The 22,622-nt window shown below is 36.9% G+C and overlaps 1 protein-coding gene across 1 annotated transcript in view; it reads right to left on the bottom strand.

The window, feature by feature from the left end:
- The window catches only part of UNC5C (unc-5 netrin receptor C), a 358,016-nt gene that overhangs the window by 133,319 nt on the left and 202,075 nt on the right, over window positions 1-22,622 (bottom strand). The window contains exon 2 of the mRNA XM_087962879.1: window positions 15,246-15,467. Coding sequence (XP_087819005.1) covers window positions 15,246-15,467 — 222 coding nt within the window. The remainder of the gene's footprint in view (window positions 1-15,245; window positions 15,468-22,622) is intronic.

A 22,622-nucleotide genomic window follows, 5' to 3' on the forward strand; every position in this document is an offset into this window, starting at 1 on the left:
GTTATAAGAGCACTGAAAAAAGTGCCATATGACCATTTTCCACATTTATGATTGTTGCAGCATCCCCCTGGTCACATGGTCAAAATTCACACCCTTGGCAACTGACTCATATTTATGACGGTGGCAGTGTCACGGAGTCACGTGATCTCCTTTTGGGACCATCCAACAAGCAAAGTCAACGGGAAGCCAGATTCACTCCATGACTACCTATATCTGCATTTCTTTATATGTTATGGTTAATTTAGTTTATACTTTCTATTTTTCCTTAGTAGACATATGTCCACTAGGTTAAGAGCATAAATCTAGTTATTGGGGCAGCTTGTCAAGGTACATGATTTGTCGCACACTGTGAAATCATAGATGTTATTTGGGAAGGGAGGTGGGGAGGAGACTGTCCTTCTATGCCCTTACCAGAGTTTCAAGCTTATGTGTACTTGCTGGGAAAACTTAACATCTTTGGTCAGCCTGGTAGTTCTACATGCTGAGTGCTTATAATAGTACACCATTAAACAGGTCTGCTAGGAAAAAGTTATCGAATTGAGCATTCCTTGCACACTATGAAACCGCTAGTATGAAAACAAAAAGAAGTTTAAAAAGAAGAGATAATTGTTTCATCTAGTGCCTAGCAGATGAGTACTGGCATCACTCATCCATTTTTATACATAAAACTCACAAATGAATAACGGCCAGCAACCTCGGAGAAAAATCCAGGAAATTGCAAATTTGCATGCATTAATAAATTTGCATAAATTCAAACACCAGGGCTCAGAAGCATGTGCTTTTCATTTAAAGTTATGTCATAACAAACTTAATTGCAGGGGATTAATTGTAGGAGTTCACAGAACACTCAACAAGAGTTGCATACTGTATAAACAGCTAGTAATTAAAATTGTTAATGAAATGCCTTGTATTTTCATTTACAGCTCTGGTTTGGTTGTTTTCCATAGTGGAGAACAATAAAGCCACCAATTTGGGAGCACTGGGACTTATTTATCCATCATGTACATCTTTATTTCCAATATGATGTAAAGACGTAACAGAATTTTCTTTCCTTGGGAAAAGGTCAGAGTTAAGATTTCCATGTTTATTATCCTACTATTTCTTAGTTGGATTGGGAAGTATTTCTGACTGAGATCAAACAATGGTATACAAATGATTCCAGACCATGCTGCCATAACGCTTATGTGCATTTGAAGGTTGCATGCTGTTTTGAAATTGATGCCTATGTATGTACTTGAGAAGAATATTTACTAAGAATGAAAAATGGAGAAGTTTAAGGCATGCACATGCTGGTAGATAGATAGTGGATAATATGTATTCTGTTGTGAAAAATGAATGCTTGTCAGTAGAAGTACATAGGATAATGCTTCAACCCATTTTGCTACATAAAAATGAGTGTAGCAGGACAAAAATAAAAGTTGAATGTGTAGTGGGAATTGGGGTATGTCAGAATTATGTTAATGTTATATTAAGAAGAGCTAAAACAAGAAAAGGTTGGAAGAAGAATAAAGAGATACTGAATGAAGGTGAATTGAATACAAAAAAGACCACAGAAGTTTGTTGAGATTACTTGGTCATACAGAGCGAATGAAGGAAGACTGAATATATATCTCTATTCCTCTCTCACACACAAACAATGAAAAGGAAATATGCATTGGTTAAAAGGAAAGGGAAGGTCAATAAAATGGACTGAATGATGAGGTTCTCAAGGGTGAGATGAGAAGTTTAAATCAAAAGTAATATACAAAATCAGTGTATGGATATGATAGAAGCAATTGTTTGCAAGAATAGAAAAAGTATTCAGGAAAACAGGTAGTTTATTGATTGATTAGTCTGACAATCAGGTCAAATACAAAACAAAAATAAAATACAAAAGTCCAGGATAACATGTACAAAAGAAACCATGTGTGTTAAATACAAAGAATCTACATTTAGGTAAATATATCACCTTTACAATCTGTTTAATGTAATGGATCCTTTGGTCAACTGCTTTAGCTATAGACGATATGCAGAACAGAAACCATGCAGGAGAATAGTGAATAATACTTAACTATATTTTTCTACCTCTCACTATTTTATGTTTTAGCTTCTTTACCTTGCTGATTCCTACTTTTTTCCTGTGTTTTTCCCCATAATGTTGCTTATCTTGAAACAAAATTGAATTGGTATACATATTTTTTTCATCCTTGGAGAAAGAACGTATTTGTTGGCTTCTAGAATGTGGTCCCATTTTTATTCAGGCACTTCAAAGAGCTTTTATTCAAGCACTTCAAAGTAGACACTAGATTTTTGTTATACAAAAGTTAGTAAATAGGGTCCATATGTAAAAAGGGAAGAAATATTTCCAAGGAAAACAAATGATGTAATAGTCTAAACCCAAAGAACCTAGTTATATATAAATCTGTCTTGTATAAATTGTTTTTTTTTACAGTTATACACTATTTTTACAGTTTACACTTATGGAAGTTTTCTGGAAATATTCTAGTGGACACATTAAAGAGAAATAGAAACGTTTTGCTAAGACAAAAGGATTGCTACAACATAGCTACTATCTGGCTTTACACATTTGCTGAAATGGTCCATTTGTTGAACAATAAGTCGCAATGGCTGGATTCACACAAATACTAAACCATACATGACATCTTACAAATCACATTGGTTTATCAGAATTATTCAGATCCAAACAACCCATACTCAGAGCACCATGGTAACCTAGCAATTGTGATCAATAGATTTGAATGTGCATATCTAAGTGGAGAGGAGAAACCCAATCAACTTTAAACTGGTTAAGCTAGCTATGACTTTGCATCTCTTTCTGTTATTAACCTTCCTTGGGTTAACCAAACAACTGAAAAATAAAGTTCTACATAAATAGAAACCTTAGTTGTTGTTATCAATGCATCTTATCTGTGTATTTTACTGGCCAAATAGAACAGCAAGTGAATGTTGAAAATGATTTCTTAAAAACATGAAATCACACTTTTAAATAACTAGACCTGAGGCATATTTCATTCAGAAATATACAAACAGTTAACAATGAAGTAATTGAAGTTCTGGTATAAACTTACATGGAAGTCAAAGTTTGATTTTGATTGGGTGGTAGGAGGAAATGCCTAAAATTTCCAAACATAAAATGCTTAAAATGAAAATTTAAAATTAGTAGCCAATGCTTACATGTTCAGGCTAAGGTTTTTTTTCCTTTTTTTGTCATTTAGGGTGAAGATAGCAAAATAGTTGAAGCAAGTAAAATTTCAGATGAAATGCTGACATACCCAATTTAGTACAGATTTTCACAAATAACCTTGTAAGTGATTTGTTTGTATGTTTAAAATAGCTACTTCTTTTGAGACCTGAATAAAACATAGCATATTTCCTCAGATGTTATTTTGAAGCTTCATGTGAAACCAAAAAAGGGGTGATATGGGGCAAATTTAGCACTACTAAAATGATAGCAAGTAAGAAATCTAATCACTTGACATGTGAACATTGGTGTTGTTTGTGTGATTAATTATCTGAATAGCAAATCATTCCGTGATCTCAAGAGCTCTGCTTCTGTCACCATTGTTGAAACTGTTGTGTGGTAAGAGAGTAAACAAAACTTAATCACAATTTGATTCATTCCTATCAGCACTATTTAAAAATTGGGAATAACTTGGAAGTTTATTCCAAAAACTTTGGAATAAAGAATTGAAAAAATCCTATTAAAAATATGTTGTTAGATAAAACTTTGTAGAGGTTGTCTATACAAAATTAAGAAGCCAGGTGGTCTTTGTTCCAATCCCAAATCATTCTTCCTATCTCATTTTTCTGCTGACATAATCTTCCCCAGGTATATTTTATTATTGATTTTACTCTGACAATTCTAATCAGCAGAGTCAGAACATATATCTGGAGAGCTCAGAGGGATAGGAAGTCTTCCTTATTAGTTATGATATGTGGCATTATCTATCTTACCACATCTGGAATTTAATATTTAGCTCCTATATAACTTCATATTCCTTTCTTAGTCCTGAATCATTAGGGATATCATTTTCAAGACTAATGTAGAATGAGAAGATAAGTATCTGAGGCAGGACCAGCAAAGATCAAACATACGACAACATCCAAAATAGGGTTTTGCATGCTTTGAAAATGATACCAAATGAATTACATTAAAGGCATAATCCTTTAATTAGCAAACCCTCTGAAGAAACTTCACTTTTTAGGTTTTGGACAGGAGCCTGAAAAATGGCACCAATTCTTTCAAGAGGAATTGCAGTGACATTCTTGCTTTAAAGGAAGCAGATTTATCCCAAAATGTGGAAGAAAACATAGTATTTAATAAAAATGAAGGGAGGCCACTTGGGACCTTACACAACTTGTTCAGTAGAGTTGAATCTTGCTAATGCAATCAAATAACAAAATTAAAATTCATATGATTATAAAAATAAAAATGCTTTTTGTTTTTTTTTAAGCATACTTTGCATCATTTATGAAACATATAACACCCTAAAACAATATCAAGGATATTAACACCAGTAATGGGATTCATAACTGCTAGCTTTCAAAGCACAATTTGGACATTTTTCAGAGACCATGTTACTGTTTGGATTGGTACATCAATAAAAAAACAAGTGAATTTAATTTGATGAAGTGTGATGGTGAAGTCTGTCTGTCTGTCTATCTGTCTATCCATCCATCTATCCATCCATCCATCACTATAAATGATCTTAGTTTGATTTTCTACCATATACTTCCCATCTCAAGATTCTTGGAAATCAGAGACTGGATAGAGTGTTTAATTAAGGAAATGTCCTATATTGATAATGGTATAGAACATGGGTGTCAAACTTGTAGCATCATGTTGTCGTCATGTGAAGTATCGTGACTTTTTTCCCCTTCACTAAACCAGGGGTGAATGGGCCAGTGCAACGCATCCGGCCACGAGATTGACACCCCTGGTATAGAATGACACTGTATACATTTACTTGTATTTAGAGCTGAATTTAGTAGGTCATCCCTTCCCAATGTTTCACTATACAGCATACATTTTGGGATTCATCTCCCCATCCCATGCAGCTTGTAAACAGTCATCTGAATTATGGGGATTGTGGTATAATATATCAGGAAAGCACCCAGGTGATCTACAGTGCTGCAAAAATCTATCAGTAGCTTCTTGGTCAACCTGAGTGTTGTGGTCTGCCGGTGGCCTGCAGAGCTGGCAGCAGAGTCAGACAATGGGGAGAAACATGGGCCAGTCCTGGAGTCTGGGGAGGACTCGGATGAAGGATCTGTGTCCAACACAAAGATGGGGCCAGGGACTTCTGAGAGTTATGTGCTGACTCCAGAGCCTCCAGAATCGGACATCAGTGAGGCAGAGGAACAGGGGGAGCCTGTTCCCAGTGTGTGCTTGTGCAGAGCTTCCAGAAGGCAAGAACAGTTAAGACAAAAGGGGCGACTCGGGAGTAAGGCTTGGAGATGATTGGCCCCTCCCATAAGACATAAAGGAGGAGTAAAGGGACATGAGTCTTTGCAGGAAGCAACTTTGTTCATTCTGGTCGGTTTAAACTCTGACGTTCTGTGTTGACTTTGTGCTCCATTTGGCCTTGTACAGTTAATTGGCAATTTAGTCACTGGCAGCATTTCAAGGGAGATAAAAGTGGATGTTTATCAGCCTTATCTCGAAAGACTGTGGCAGACTTCTGTTGGACTATTCATAAACTGTTTGGGCCTCATTACGGGCTGTGAATGCATATAATTCACAGCCGTTGAAATAAAAACAAAGGTTTTGGGAACAGCATGTGATTGTTACTGTCTCAGGAAGCCTTAGTCAGAACACAGAAAGTAATTCCAAAAATAAAGAATTCATTCATGAGCAGAAATTTATTTAAAAGGTTTATATGGCTGACCATCTTAAGTAACTCTGGGTGGCTTCTACAGTACTTCTATGACAAACAGACTGTACTGCTTGGTTTTTCCTGTCATTCAGTGACTCTTTATTGTCACATTTGGGGATTCCCTATGCAGAGCTTTGGGCGATTGTTATGAATATAAAGGAGCAAGGGGAGGAAAGGTCCAAGCTGAGCTCTGAAGCAAAAAAGAATTCTTCTTGACAGAAATCTTGACAGAAGGTGCCAAGAGTTATTCTTGCATTGGTTATTCTTGCATTTGACAGCATGGATGTTTAGCATAGATAAAATGGAGCTGCAAATGACATAGAAGGAAGGGAAAGAAAATAAGTTTTAAAATTGAATTTCCTAGAGTACAGCCTTGAGCAAACTTCTAGAAAAATATGTTCACTCTCTTATTCCTGGTTCAGTGGATATACATGCTGTTTCTAATGATACAGCTGTTTGGAACCTGGGAATATATGCCAGACGTAGCTTAGCATTTACGCAAAATTGAAACACTTTGAAGCAGTTAAGGAAAGCCAAAGAATCCCAGAGTGTATAGGAAAGCATAGGAGCCACTTAGTACTGTTTGCCAGAACACACTGCAAAAATTAGAAATGTAAGGAGGCTTATCTGGCCATTCGTAAACTCAAAAAAAAAAAAAAAAAAATTCCCAGCAGGGTTATATCTTATTTATTATTTTATCTTATTTTCAAAATGTGGTTTTGAAAATGAAAAGATTTGTATTTATTACAACTCCCTCCCACCTCCTAAACAAAACAAAAAATCCACTACCACATACATTTTGAAGATAGTATTTTGATGGAAAATGCATCATTCCCATGGCTGGATAGTGTGTCACAATTCAGGCAATGGTGAAGGAACAATAGAAATAAGCAAAATCGACACAGTGACACAAGGGGTCAGTGGGGAGCCTTACTGAATGTTTTTGCTTCTTCTTAGTTCATGAAATGCAGAGCCAGAAAATAGGGAGAAAATTGCTCGTATAAGTCCCTGAGCATACACACATTTCTGGGCTGTTTGGAAATCCTATTTCATTGCTAACTTAGCAAAGAAGGAAGATGTAATAAGTCTCAAAAGTTTCTTTATTGCCTAGCTTTTTCCTTTTTCCTAAGGTTATGGTCAAACAAATTGACTTCTTCCAGAGAGGCTGTAGCTTGGGAAATGCAATGTCTTCCCCCAAATTTTAAGCATACTCAAATTTCTGAGAAGCAAGGTGTTTTTAATTCTTGACATAATTATCACAAGCAGGGAAAAATTGGACAGGAAAGTGAGTCACTGAAGGATATAAAAAAATTACTGGACAACTTCAATAACTTCAAAAAATGCTTATCTTTGTATGCCATATGAAACCCTGGTTAAATCCTTTTTAAACGAAGTATCAATAGCCCTGTTAGTTTCTTATAAGAAAATGGATATTTAATCTAGTGAGAATAAGGGACTTTCAAATCTGTCTGTATACTGCAGAGGGCTACGGGTCAATGGAAAAATATTAACCAGAATGATTTTTCCAGCCTTGTTTTTAATTTAGTATTCTGGTAGTTCTTTCACAAGTGAAATGGGGAATAAATCTGTTATATATGATTTCATTTACTTTACCTTTTCTCCAATTCTAGATTTGTTCTACACTATTTCTTCTTAACATCTCAAATGTGGTATAAGTATTTTCTTTGCAAAATTTTCTCCTGGTATTTTAATATTTTCATTTTGAGGTGCTTATTTTCCTAATCTACACTCCTGGTATATTTTCATTCTTTAAATTGGAAATTGAAAACTTTGTCTTATTATAAATATTGTTAATGTGATATCTGGAACTTATAATTAAATGACTGAGGCTCAATTTTGCTTCACAGCCTTTTACCTTTCTTCCAATTGATTAAAAAAAAACCCTAGAGGTTTCTTTTTTAGAGATAGTAATGATTCTCTCTTCTTTTCTCTATTTTTCCAACAGTGAAGAGACAGAAAAAAAAATGAAAGAAGCATGGAGAAATCTTGTGAGAATAGAAAGTGATAGCAATATGTGTCAAATATGATAAAGGAAAAAAGTGTATGGGCCTACTTTATATCTGATAGAAGAAGATGCTCTCCATATTTTATGGCTAAGAAGTTGCTGAAGAACAATAGCCCTGTTATGAAATACTGCTATCTAATGAAGAGACAGAAAGACGATATATTGCACATACTGAAAGAATGATGAATGATGAATATCTTTGGCTTTAGTTCTTTTGCAGTACCTCTTCTATTGAACCTGTTGTTAAGCTAGCAGATGTGACTTTGTGGGTACAGCAAGATGGCAGTGATTAATAGAGGGAACTAGAGCATACTTTCCATGGTAGATGTGGTGGGACTGATAGTCCCATTAAAAAGCCTATTTCTATGCCATTTAGTGCTTTATTGGTTGTAACCAACATTTTGAATTGGAATCAGAAGCCTACTGGGAAACAGTACAACTCACTGTGATGTTATATGAGCATATAAAGGGATTCTGTCTTGTGCAAGAAGTCAGGAACCACATGAATATAGGTTTAATGCATGCTAACACATTCTACAAGAATCTGAACTACTAATGGTCAAATCAAACTGGCAGTAGATAAGAGGCAATGGAATTCAAGGTGGGCTGGACGTAGATTTCTTGTGTGTTAACAGACTCGAGACTGATGATGCACTTAACCCTTCTCTTGGGCTCAGCCTGGTCATCTCCTGGTCATCTCATATAATGTAACTGCTTGTACCACTGAATTTTGAAACAGCTGCCACTTCCAAATATTTTGCATTGGCAGCCCCATCTAGACCACATTATGGTAAACCAAATGGTAGATGATTAAAGCATGAGTCACCATGATCAAGACCCCTTTTCATGGCTACCACCTGCTCTTTCAAGCACCAACCATGAGTCCAAGAAGATGCTCAAACTCATAGCAGAGCTAACTGAGAAAATGAACCACCCCTCAAACTGAGTTAATGATAGCAGATCTCCAGATTGCGGGAGAGAACTTAAAACTTACAGCCACAGAGTTTTTCCACAGTTTAACTGAAATCCATTCTCCAGCACCAGATCTTCATAGTTTCCTGGCACTGAGAAAGGAGCTTAGCAGCACTGTCTGAGTAGCCCAAGGCAGAGTTGTGCAACTGTGTATCATCAGGTTGTCAACAAGCACAATCAATGCTGCAGAGCCTATATGAACATATATTTACACACACCATTGTTAAAGCAAACAAGCTATATAAGAAATCTTGAAAATTGGTCTGTCTGGAATTTATTTGATTAACAAAGTAAATGTAGGAAGATTAAAATTTACCTTTATGCTTAGAACACTGGGCCACCTAGTTCAATTTTAATATGCTGATTTGGTAGCAGTTCTTCAGGTTTTCAATGAAAACACTTAAAGATTTAGAGATAGAGACAGCTACATTGGTGGTAAAATATCTGAAGGGGAAACTACCAAGCTCAGAGAATACCAAGAACCTAATAGTTCAACTCAGAGCTACATAAATTCATCACAGTGGCAATCTGCCTCAGCATTTGCACTGTTTTCTAAAACAAATGATGGCATCAGTCTGCGTGGCTCAGTAATAAGTACTGGAATGACAAACTCCTAGACTCCGAAATGATTGAGAAAAAGTACAGACCTCAAGAACAAGACTATTTATACTGTTGTGAAGGACATCTGATTAAAATTCCAACCAAAGAGATTTTCAAAGAACACTAAATTAACTTTCTTCAGGTAGAACCAAAAGATGATGAAATAGCTTAGCACTTTGTCAAAATGTGAACTGATTGTCGGAATAGGGCAGCACGATTTTTTTTTCAAAATGCTTCATGAAAGGACATGCATCATTTAAACTTTGTTTGGGCTCTGTGGTACATTTCCATGTTAAAGTTATTTTGAAAGGATCTTGCTTCACCGAGAAATTCTAAGGCAGTGAAATCTACTCAAAACAACCCAAATAACTATCATGGGGAGTAGGGAAGAGTTTATCAAAGTTAAACATATATGCTAAAGAAATGTAATAAAATAAAAGTGAATTTATAATATTTCTGTCTCCTGATACTATAATTTAATTGGAGCTATATTTCACCTTGGCTATTGAAATCATCAATCAAAATTGCAAGCATAACCGACATTGTGAACCCTCATTTCTAAATTGGAACAAATGTAGAAAAATTGTGCCCCTTTCCTGTCAGTTCTCATTTAGTATGAAACAGAATTGTTTTTGGAAATGTCATAAAAACAATACTTTTATTGAAAGAAGGCAAGGGAGAGAATCCTGGTATTTAGGTTTGGAGATCTGTGAATGATCATGGTGTTATCATATATAATACAGTCTGCAGCCATCCTGTCTTCCCATATTTTAAACGAATCCTAAAGGGTAATATCATGAAATAGTCCTATGATTTTTAGACCAGTAGCAACACCCTCTATATATCAATATATATCAAGCACTATGAGAGAAATCTCAAAGAAATTCTCAAGCAATTCTGAAAATACAAAGAACCAGAATCCCTTTCGCTGAGGAAAAAAAAATGCAAAGAATATTCTACCTCAACATTAAGCCCACTTCATTTCATTAATTTAAAATGGTGAAAAGGGGAAGAATTTAAAAGGGCCCCATGAAACAGCATCATTCCATAGATTTGGATGAGTGCACTATGCCTTCCAAAAGATACTAAAAATCTGGGTGTTTCAACAAACATTTCACCTGGCAAGTTAACAAGCTCTGGTAGTTGCTCTTTTGTTTGCTACATTTTGATGCTATCTGGGACTATTTTGACCCTGGACCTTGATTATTGATTGATTATTTTACTGTGGTTCAGTTTCAACCCTCTATCTGGCACCCAGAGTTGTTGCTACGAGATAGGTAGCCATATAGATTATTTAACTCAATGAAACAATTGAGGTTTTCTTTTTATATAAAAAAAACTAGAAATTCTTCATTATTTGTCTTACAGTAATAAAAAGAAGAATCCATGGCTTCATTGATCCTTTATAGCATTCAACTTTGTAATATTACACTGCATCTGTCAGCATTAAGATACTCAGAAATATTTCATCAAATACACACACAATAACTTTCCACCTTAGTCAGCAAGTAGATATAAGCCTGTTTCTATTAAAATAATTGAGCCTCTGAGGGCACAGTTTTTCCAGTTATTCTTTATGGGAATAACTAAACCCAGCCTTGTTATTTTCTGCATCCTCAATTATAGCTGGATTATAAGATGCTCACTGTACCATGTTTATCAATGAGAAAAATCCATTCTTGTGAACAGAAACAGAGTCAAGGATAGAGCAAGAGAAATGAACAAATGAGCCCACAATTTTATCTTGTTTAGCCCTTCCAGCACTGATGAACATATTTACTTGCAGTCCTTTGGTGGCTTTCTTTCATTTCTTTACATTTTTGCAATTTCAGATATGCAGCATTAGGCTTTTCATTCACATTTCTGATCCTCCACCACTGTAATCTCAGCCTAACAGATGCCTTATATTACCGGTGCCATGGCCAGGGTTTACCATTCTTCATACGGCTTTGCATTGTTTTTGGTCATTGTTTAAGATTTGAGAGATTGGGGGGGACGACTCTGGTTCTAAGATGGTATGTCACAAGCAAGTGAAGATGCACTTGACTGCTTGATATTTGAATGCCAATGCAACTATAGCAACAGGACTGGGGAGAATGTGAGTTTTATCTTTTTTCACAGACCAACAACCAACATGAAGGTTCAATAGCTCTTTACAAGGCTGTTTATTAAGAATTAAACCATAAAATGAGAAAAATAAATACATCAGCAGCAGTAACTACCTGTATTATTCCCTGGCTTTCACATACGGTTTAGACCAAAGATTCTAATGCATGGTGCTTTTCTGCTAGATTACATTACATAGAAATAAAATCATGATGATGTGAATAATTATTTGTGGGAATGATATGATTTCTATGGAAAATTTGGAAGCTGTTGGAAGAAAAAAACTATATTTCAAATAAAGGACCATAAAATGATACTTTTCATCATTTCCACCACTCATGTGTTCCGACTGAATACTAGGGCTGTGCAATCATTGGAAAGACAGGCTTTGCAAAGTTTGGTAGAACTAGATAATGCTTACATCACTGCTTGGAAGGTGATATGTGAAAAAAGCCAGGGAGGACCAGGTCCAGAGACACTATCTCTGGCTATAAAGGAGATGGGAATGGGTGAATTGTATTTTCAGACATGCAAAATTGTTGTTGGCCTTTCTAGGTAAACCTGATAGGAATTACAATCAGAGGAACTAATCCGACTTTATTATAAAGCAATATTGGTAGACTCTTGCAAGTACATTTCCCCCCTCATTTCTTTTACAGCATAGAATACTAGGGAGGGTCTCTTATGAGGTCTTGCCCCATTTATTATCCAGCTATTAACTATGGTATGTCTTATTTAGCTGTTCCCTTGACAGTGTTTATGGTCCCAGTCTTCCAAGATCTTTCCCATATACCATTCTACCAGCTGACTTTGTGGCTGCTACATGACTAGAACTCATGGTTTCCCAGTTCTAACCTGATGTCTTAACCAGTATACATAACTGGCTCCAGAGGATGCTGCTAATCTAATAACGCCGGGAAGAAGGTTTTGTTCTCTCTGGGGTATTGTTTTCCTGTTTTGCAAAGCCCTTCTGTATCAGAGGTGTTATTCAGCCATCAATTTTGGACCAATTCTGGCGTACGGGTAGCAGAGATTTTGAGTAGTTCGGAGAACCGGGAAATACCACTTTTGGCTGGCCCCGCCCTCCCACCCCTGCCGTTCCCTGTCCTATATGCCCTTGTTTTTCAGCTGATTTGCACGGCAAAGCATATTGCTGGTCCTCAGCTGCTCACCAGCACTGACACCAAGGGCGGTCTTTGAGTGCTGTGCATGTGCACAGCGCCTGTGTGAGCGTGAAGTGCTCTCTCATAGAACTGGTAGGAAAAGATTTGGAATCCCACCATTGTTCTGTATAAAATATTATGATGTACTTTCTTGCCCACATAGTAAAATGTTAAGAGCTATCTATGAGGATGGGGTGAGATTACAGTCGGTGAGATGAGATTACAATCCTGGGCTGTATAAATGAAAAATCTATCACATTTTTATGACAAGAGGTCATTCTATTACAGGGGTGTCAAACTCATGTCGTCACAGTGGTATCACATGGCATATCTGGACTTTTTTCCCCTTTGCTAAATCGGACCTGGGCGTGGCCAGTGAGTGATGCATCCGATGAGCAGGCCACGAGTTTTACAGCCCTGTTCTATCAGAACCATGTCATTATCCAAACAGACATATGAAAAAGTGGTACTTCTGACTAAAAATGGGCTCTTAGTTCTCTTCTTTTGTCATTCCTTCAGATTATATCTGGCTATTGCCCAACATCACTGGAGAAATTTTGAGTTAAACTATCCCTTCCTGAACCATCAGTTGTGTGAATAATGAAATTGATTGGGTTGTTAGGTGTCTAATCTCTACTCAATGGTTTCTCTGAACTAGAGATGCTGAAAAAACACGGGTCTCATTAAACAACCCATGATTAAGGATCAGCAGCCAAAATAGTCATACCTACAGCTACTTGGTTGGTCAATGTAGAAGTGGGCTACTGATATAACAAAGCCTTGTCAGTACCTTTTTGGCACAAAGACTCACGGAATATGAATATTAGACAAAGTAGAAAATAACTCTGATTTCTTCAAACTGCCACCTGTCTTCCAGAATTGTGAAAACTTCTGTAATTTCCTATAGAACTACCATTTCAAACAAAACAGCTGTGGCTTTTTTTTTTCACTAATTCAAGAACGACCTTGCTACAACAGCTTACAAATCTGTACTCTCAAATGTTAAAAAATAAGAGATTTTTTTTTAGTATTGAACTGACTTTATATGAAATTTTTATGCATTCCATGTACTGAGTGGATTTTTTTCCTTGAGTAATTAGACAAAGTGTTCAATTCCCCTGTGAAAAAAATTGCTTGCTAGCAAGTTATTTTTCATTGCTGTCAAAGAGCACAAACTTCAATCTTCCATTTTGAATGTGATCCCAAGTATTGATTATTAATCTTTCAGAAAATAAGAAGCACATCATTGACACAAATAGGTTTATAGCTCAGGGGATACCTTTTCAAGCCTGTTGATTGATAGACAGGCAGACAGACAGAAAAATATTTCAGAATACTAAATATAATAAAAATAGAATACTAAATGTAGATAAGTAGAATTTTCTGTACCTTAAGCAGTTAAAAGTGTACATACCATATCACACCTGTATTTGGATTCAATATAAAAATGCATAACTGAAACTGATTCTATATGGTTCTGACATATTAAGCCATTATTAAGACATGAAAAACCATAGATGTTGATCTCTAATTTGGGTGACTATAAATTATACTTAAGGGTAACCCTCGATTTACAACAGTTCACTTAGTGACCGTTCGAAGTTCAGCAGCACTGAAAAAAGTGACATAATCATTTTTCACAATTGTTGTGGCATCCCCATGGTCACTTGATCAAAATCTGGATGTTTGTGATACATGTATTTATTATGATTGTGGTGTCCAAGGGTCATGTGATCAGATTTTGCAACCTTCTGACAGGCAAAGTCAATGGGGAAGCCAGGTTAACTTAACAACTGTGTTACTAACTTAACTGCAGTGCTTCACTTAACAACTGTGGGAAGAAAGGTCATAAAATGGGGGCAAAACGCAATAACTATCCTGCTTAGCAACAGAAATTTTGAGTTCAATTATGGTTGTAAGTCAAGGACTACCTGTATTTGATTAGAAGTGATATTTTTTAATGAAAAACAATGAACAATTGAATTGGGAAACAGTTAAGACTTTAGCCTTAATCTTTCCATGAGAAAAATCTGTCTTACTTTGTGGAGTTAGAATTATTAAGGGATAGTATGGAAATATAAAAACATTAATCATCATCATAATTTTTAATGACCCCATAATAATCCCTTGCGGGGTGGAGTCTGAGCAACTGAATGGAGCTAGCAGAGTATTAATGGCCAGATACCCTTCTTGTCACCAATGCGGAGTTTTGTTCAGTCGATATATTCTCATTGTGCCCAGAGAGAGAAATATCTGCCTCTACCTAGGATCATAGCCCCCTGTATATATAAATAAATATAAAAACATTAATGTCACCCTTTAAATCACCTTCTCCAAAATATGTCTCTAAAATATTTGGTTCTACTTATTTAAGGTTCCACAAAAAGGTTGGCTTCACTATAAGTACTCTATGTACTTCCCATTGTCACCTTACTGCAACAAGATTTAAAGCAATCTACCAAAGCCATTATACATTTTTTCCCCAAAGTAATTGCAACTCACCAGAGGTTTCATCAACCCTTTCATCTACAATATGGTCCTTCTGATGAACCCATTCACTGTTGCATTTGAAGTAGATTTGAGTGGCTGGGCTGGCTTTACAGTAAAGGTTCACAGGCTTATTCTTGACGATGTAAGCTTCTTCAGGCTCAATGAGAAAATGAGGAAGAGGTTCTGGGGGATCAGAAGGAAACGTTTCTGGGAGCTCGTGAAAAAAATCATCATCTGTAGGAAAGAATGAAAACGGAACATTAAAGCATAGTTAAATAAAATCTAGTTTTGCTTTAATTTTCATTTTAAAAATAATAAAATAATAAAAACATTGTGTTTGGCAGGAGAGGACTGCTCTGCCTATCTACAACGCATCTGGCAGGACTCAAGAAACATCTGGTAGGGCCTTGTCATGGTGCCCACTCTGGTAAAATCATCCCCTCAGAACCCTTCTACTAGAATCATAGAATCAAAGAACTAGAGATGGTTGGGTCAGGGCTTTGCTTCAAAAATTTTAGGATTCTCTGCCCGGTTGCTAGATGGCGTGGCCTAGTTGGCCTACTGCACCATGGCAGGAGAGGCATTTTTGCCCTCCACGGGCTCTGGAGGCTTTCGTTTAGCCTATGGGAGTATGAAAATGGCCTCCCTGGGCTCCTGTGGTTCCCTGGAACCTGGAAATGGGAACTTCCAGGAGGCCTGTTTTTTGCTGTCCCTGAGCCTCCATGCGCACCCTGCACTTACCTGCATCCAAAATGGGCCATGTGGGGACTTCCTGGGAGGGGCAGGAGGGGCCAGCCAGGAGTGGGATTTGGGGGTTCTCCAAACTGTATATAGAATCTTAGCTAGGGGCTCTCCTGCAAATCCCCAGAAGCCCACCCCTGGGTTGGATCAACAAGCTTGGGGAATGTGTAGCAGAACCCGCACAATTGTGTTTATTCATTTATGGGTTCTTTTGGTTTTTTACTTCATCTGCAAATCATGTTTGCATTCTTGTCATGTGTTTTCACATAGTGTTTTTAACTGTTGTTAGCCACTCAGAGTAATGAATATGAGATAGACACCCATATAAATTGAAACGAATAAATAAATCCTTATACAGCTGGCTTGATTCTTTCACTATCTCATATCATTTGCAGATTGCATAATTTGTAGACAGATTTCCATATGATAATCATGGACCATCAACCGTAATTGCAAAATTACAACTATATTTTCAAGTAGGTAGATTTAATTTGCCAACAGTATTTTTTTTATAATTATTATTAACAATTCATGACTCCTTCAGAAGAGTTTTAGTTGCTTTGGTTAACCTTGGTAAATTCATCTGGAAGTATTTTATGTATCTTTCTGGATCAGTTGCATTTACTTGTAATTATTTCTTTAATAATGGTAAGAGTATTTTTGTGACAATATATTAAGAATTAGGTCATGCCAGTTTATGACTACAGCAAGAGCTCATGAATTAAGATTACTTTATATATTTTTTCTCACTGAAGGAACTAAATAAATGTTTTATTTAAATCTAGTGTCAAGGTCTTATGATTAGCTTTAATACATGTGAATATTTAAAACCCCAGGAATAGCAGTACTCATAGAAAATGTCAAGAATCAAAATCACACTGTAGTAGTTACATATGAAAACTTAAGATGTAGCTTTCATATGTGGGCGGAATATTAGTGAATCACTGAAGAATATTCCTCTAATTAAAAGTATGTATCAGAAATCAGTCCTACCATACATATTGCATAACAGTCTCTTCACCCACAACCTTCTGCATGTGTTGGGACTTCTAACTACTGGTTATCTCTTGACTAGATTACTGCAACACACTTTATGTGGGTCTACCCTTGAAGAGTATTTGGAAACTACAAATAGCATAGAACGCAGGGGCACAGACAGTTCTGGAGCCCTCTTGAGTGGCACATGTAACCTTGCTGTTACACGAGGTACACTGGTTGCCAATTGGCTTTCAGGTCCAATTCAAGATGTTGATAATTATCTCACAAGCCCTTTAGGATACGGGTTCAGGATCTCTGTGGGTCCATTTCACCTTGATGGGACTGGTCTACCCGCACTCATTCCAACAGAAGAGGCCTACTTTGGATTCTGTCTACCAAAGATTTTTCACTGGCAGAGTCTGGAGAAGAGACTTTTCTGCTGTGGCCCCTGCCCTCTGGATTGTTCTCCTACTGGGATCTGTCACTCCTGGCCTTCCAGTTCAGCCAGCTGGCCTCAGAGTCCAATAGGGACACAATGTGCTGAGCTGGCTAAAAGGGTAGAAAAGACCACCTCCCATGTCGTCCACCCTCTTGGTTTTTAGCTTTCTATTTAATTCTACTAATTTCAACTTCTTTGTATTTCTAACTTTTTATTATAATGTAAGCCACCAGAACTGCAATAGAGCAGGGGTGTCAAACTCAAGGCCCGTGGGCTCGATCCAGCCCACGAGTACTTAGATCTGGCCCACAGGGCTGCCTGCATACAGTAAAGGACTGGCCCTTGGTGGTGCCTCTGCTGCAGAGAAGAAAGCCATCGCAGCCAAAATGGAGCTTGGGAGCCCGTTTTCAGTAGCACAGTAATCAGGTGACCATAGGCACCCCCAACAAGAATGATGTCCAGCTGACCACACCCACCCTGGCCACACCCACCCGTCTCCCCTGAGGTCAAACACAACTCTAATGAGGCCCTCAATGAAATCAAGTTTGACACCCCTCTTGTAGATTGAGGTAGGTGGCATAAACAATAAATAAAATAAATAATTTCCAGAATCTGGCTTCTTTAGATTCTCTATGACCTATTTTATAAAAGAGCTCTGTAAAACTCAGTTAGATTCAGACTGGGCTGTTGTTTCCTTACATAAGTCAACAGTGGTGTCTGCGGGATCTTGCTTCATAAAGATTAAAGCAGTATTAAGGCATCATTTGTAATGTGCTTGGTGATAAGGGGTAGATCTTCCATTGTAATGCCGCAGGTCTGGCTGCATCTGTTTGTTCCCCCCTGCTCTTCTGTTAACATGAAAATCAAACTCAATCATTAAGAACATGCTGCTAACTGTATGAGTCATTTAATCAGGCAACTTCATGAAAACCAGAACACAACACATATTGCTGAGTGCTATTGTATAATTTTATTTTATTTTTTTGTAAATTTTATTTGAGTTTTCACAAAGAGAAAAAAAAATACAAATAAAACATCTTTTTTGAAAGTAGCATAATCCCGGGTTACATTTCTTCGTACAGACACAAATTCAGGTTCATGCTCATTTTTATATTCTATTCCATATCTTATTACTATTTTACATTTTCTGCATAGCTTCTCCCCTCTTTTAATTTTCTCAATTTTATTTTAATTATCTCATCTCAATTCAAATCATTGTATTTATATTTTTTGTCTGTCCTGTTTCAATTATCTATTATCTTTTCTCATTAAACAAAATTTCTCCTGTAGTTACTGATTGGAGTATGACGCCTTTATATCTTTTCCCTAAAGTTGTAACATTCAATATAATACATAACTTCCATTCAGATTCTGCTTGGTACATTCTTAAAATACACACTGTATTCTTAAAAAAAGAAAAAAATTATAAATGTATATAATTAAAACATTCCATTCCAATTCAATTCTACCATTAATATTAATATTCATTAAAGTCTTAACATCTTTAACATTACTTTTCAATTAAATATCATACTTCTATGGGAACAATTATAAGCTTTCCATAGTTAATTCCACCCCCCCCTTCACTTATATTTTATAAAACATTAACTAATTAAAATGTTCCCATTCCTTCCTAATTCAATTTTCTCATTTATTTTATTTCACTTATTTTATTAACAAACATTTCACTAAATTACACTAACTATTTTATCCCTCATTTTAATCATACGTTGTTTCCAATTTTCTAAAGTTATTTCTATTACTAATATAACAATACAATCTTATGTACCTTTACAGAATCCCTTTTTCAGTTAGATTTTCACCCATTATCTCTAAATATGTCCTGTTTCTCTATATCTTGCTCCAGTCCTTTGTAACTTCTTTTCCTTTCCTTCTTCCCTTTCTTCTTCTCTCTCCCCTTTTTACCCCCTTGTCTCTCTACCTCTATTTCTCTCTTCTGTATTCCCCTTTTCTGTTGCTTTCCAGTATTATACTTATTTTTCAAATTATTTTTCTTTTCTTTGGTTGTTTTTTTAAGTCTTAAATTCTCCATTCTGTTTCCTCCCTTTCCTTTTTCTTCCCCACATAAAATTGCTTGTTTATTCTTTGTCCCAGTCTTCTTCTTTGTCCCAGTCTTCTTGTTTTGCAGTCTTTTCTTGTTGTTTCTCATAGTTCCAAATCTCCATTTCTAAGAATTGAAAAACAAAGCCAAAAGAACCCTTCCCTTCTTGTGCATCTTCTTTGTACGTTTTAAGTTCCATTTTCAATTCATCCAGAAGTGGTGCGATTGTATAAATTTTTAAACAACCACCCGATTGATTTTAGTCATTCAAATATAATAACCAAGAATCCAAAGATCACCAAATAATCCAAATACATGCAAGCTGTTTCTTTTTTGCTCTTTTTTTTCACTTTCTCTTCCTGGGGTTACTATTTAGTTGCAGGTTTCAGTTAAAATGTATCTTCTAGAAGTCTTGTTGAAGTTTTACTGTAGATTCTTTTTAATTCCAGGCAGTCTCCTCTCTCTTCCAGATCCTGCCCTTATTCTTTTTCTCTCCCTTCCTGCTTATGAAAAAGAAAATTTTTAATGTCCAGAAATCTTTATTATCCCTTTGGCATTTTGTTTTATTTTCAGCTTAATTGCCTATTGATGTCAAAGCAGATTTTTCCAATTTCTTATTTAAGTCTCTTAGTTGTCAGTATAGGGAAGGAGAGAGAAGGGAAAAAAAAGCCAAACCTTTCCCTTTTCACTTTCCTTCGCTGCTTCCAACTCTTCTTTGGGAGCGATGTTATTTTTTGTAAGTTTAAATTCCAGGGTACCTTAGTTGTTGCTTTTACAATTTAACCTGGTCAGCCAAAACTTTCACTTCTTATCTTCCTCCTGCACATTCTTTTCCGCTCGAGTTCTCGTTTGTGGTGGCCATTTCTGACCATCGCTACAACCGCCTTCGGGAAAGGGAGTAATGGCCAGCTGAGGAGGAGAGATGCAGCTCTCCTCAACCCTGCTGGTGGTCTCCCCCCTCTTCACCACCTCTACGGGGTGGCTTAGCCCCAAAACCAGCCAGCTCGGGGTGCTCCAGCGGCGAGCCCAGACAGAAACCGCGTACGATTGAAGCCCTTCAAACCGGAAGTTCTGCTATTGTATAAATTTTAATAAAAGAAAATATTGTGCATCTGTGTGTCTTTCTATGGATCTTTTACTTACATTACCTTCAGATGGCATATAGTAGGGATGTCAAACTCAAGGCCCTGGGACCTGATCTGGCCTGTAGGGTGCTTAGATCTGGCCCATGGAGCCACCCTGGCCCATGGGGCCTCTGCCAGAAAACCAGAACTCAGGAGGGCCACAGGTGGCCCTCCCGAGCTCCGTTTTCACTGGCAGAGGGTTGCAAAAGGCTGTTGCAGCCAAAAACGGCACTCAGGAGCCCATTTTCACTGGCAGAGCGCTCAGTCCACCACAGGCACCCCCAATACAAGTGATGTTGACCTGGCCACATCCACCCCAGCCCCCTGGCCATTCCCCCCCACAGTCAAACACAACCCTGATGCATCCCTCAATGAAATGAAGTTTGACACCCCTGGCATATAGTCTTCAATTTACAATCATTTGCTTAGTGATCTTTCAAAGTTACAACAGCATTGAAAAAAGTGACTCATGGACCGGTTTCTACACTTACGACCCTTGCGGCATCCCCGTGGTCACATGATCAAAATTCAGAAGCTTGGTAACTGGCATGTATTTATGACAGTTGCAGTGTCCCAAGGTCACGGTTACCATCTTTTGCAACTTTCTGACAAGCAAAGTCAATAGGAAAGCCAGATTCACTTAACAACTATGTTACTAACTTAACAACTGCAGTGATTCATTGAACAACTGTGGCAAGAAGGATCATAAAATGGGGCAAGACTCACTTAACAACTGTTTTGTTTAGCAATGAAAATTTGGGCTCAATTATGGTCATATGTCGAGGACTACCTCTAAGTAACATATCAGCATTGGATGAAATCATAAGTGCTCCACTTTTCTAGATATACAAAAAATGGAGCATGAGCTTTCAATTAAACATCATCCACTATGGCTGTATCAATAATAGGAGGAGAATCATTGACAAATAAATCTGAAGGGATCTGGTAGCATTTTTCTGATTAATAAATGTTATTCAAAGGCATAAGCTTTCTTAAGGTGACACGAGTTATGTCTGTCCCATCTAGGCATCTGATGAGTTCATGAAGTGAACTGTAGCTCATGAACATTTATGCATTTAAATATAATGTGCTAATGAGAAAACCTGCTATTGGAATCTTCCTGCTTTATTTATACCTGCATTTCAAGTCTGTATTCATTTGCTTGAAGCATTATGTGTGTATATGTTGTGCAGGATTTTAGCCTTGGAAAAACAACTGATATCATGGAACCAAGGGAAGTTAAAAGCAATTCTCTTATTTCTGATGTAAGGACAGGTTTTAACTGCTTCACTGCATGTCTTTCATTGCAAAGGAAGATTTACAGAAAGTTCTCTGGTAAATAGTTGAAAACGAGCAAGGGTTTAAGATAGTCCATTTATTCCCCGTAGCAAGACTCCTCCCCCACCAAAAAAGCAAACTTCTTCTTTTCTAAAACAAGAACACAGCAATTCATTGGAAGAGTTCATAGCTTCTCATTGATTTAAAAATATCTTGTCAATATGCAAAAGCTTTTGAAATACCCAGATGAGCCATTCTTATTGGTAAAAGGATGAGGGAACAGTCACTATTGACATATTTCTCAGTAAGAAGCTGATTGTCCTAAAGGCCTTATTCAATCTCTTCTTTTCTGCTTCTGAATCAGTTATTGTTATGCGCAGTGATGGACGCCAGCAATGATCAATAAAGTACCACAGAATATCAAACTAAAAATAATGCAGAAGGTTAGCTCTTCCCTTCGTGTCAGTTTTCATGAAGATTAAATGTCAGACAACTACCTTTCTTTGCTCTCGATATACATATATTTTCCACTGTCCAGAATTACAAAGGATATGAAAAGACTTTTCCTCACGGCGCAGCTTTTGTAGAAAGACAGATAAAGAACAAACAATGATGGATGAAAGGGACTGGATAGATTGCTATCAGGGTATCTATCTTCGTAGCTTCAGTTACACTATGTCTTTATTAGAAAAGTGTAAATTGAGAAGGTTGAGGTTTCACGAGCCTTCAGAGTTTCTCAAACTATAAGGAAAAATACAGATTGTTCC

Source organism: Notechis scutatus, chromosome 4 (assembly GCF_049901735.1).
Source record: "Notechis scutatus isolate UNSWTSFEM ecotype Mainland chromosome 4, rNotScu1.2, whole genome shotgun sequence".
Classification (NCBI taxonomy): Eukaryota; Metazoa; Chordata; class Lepidosauria; order Squamata; family Elapidae; genus Notechis; species Notechis scutatus.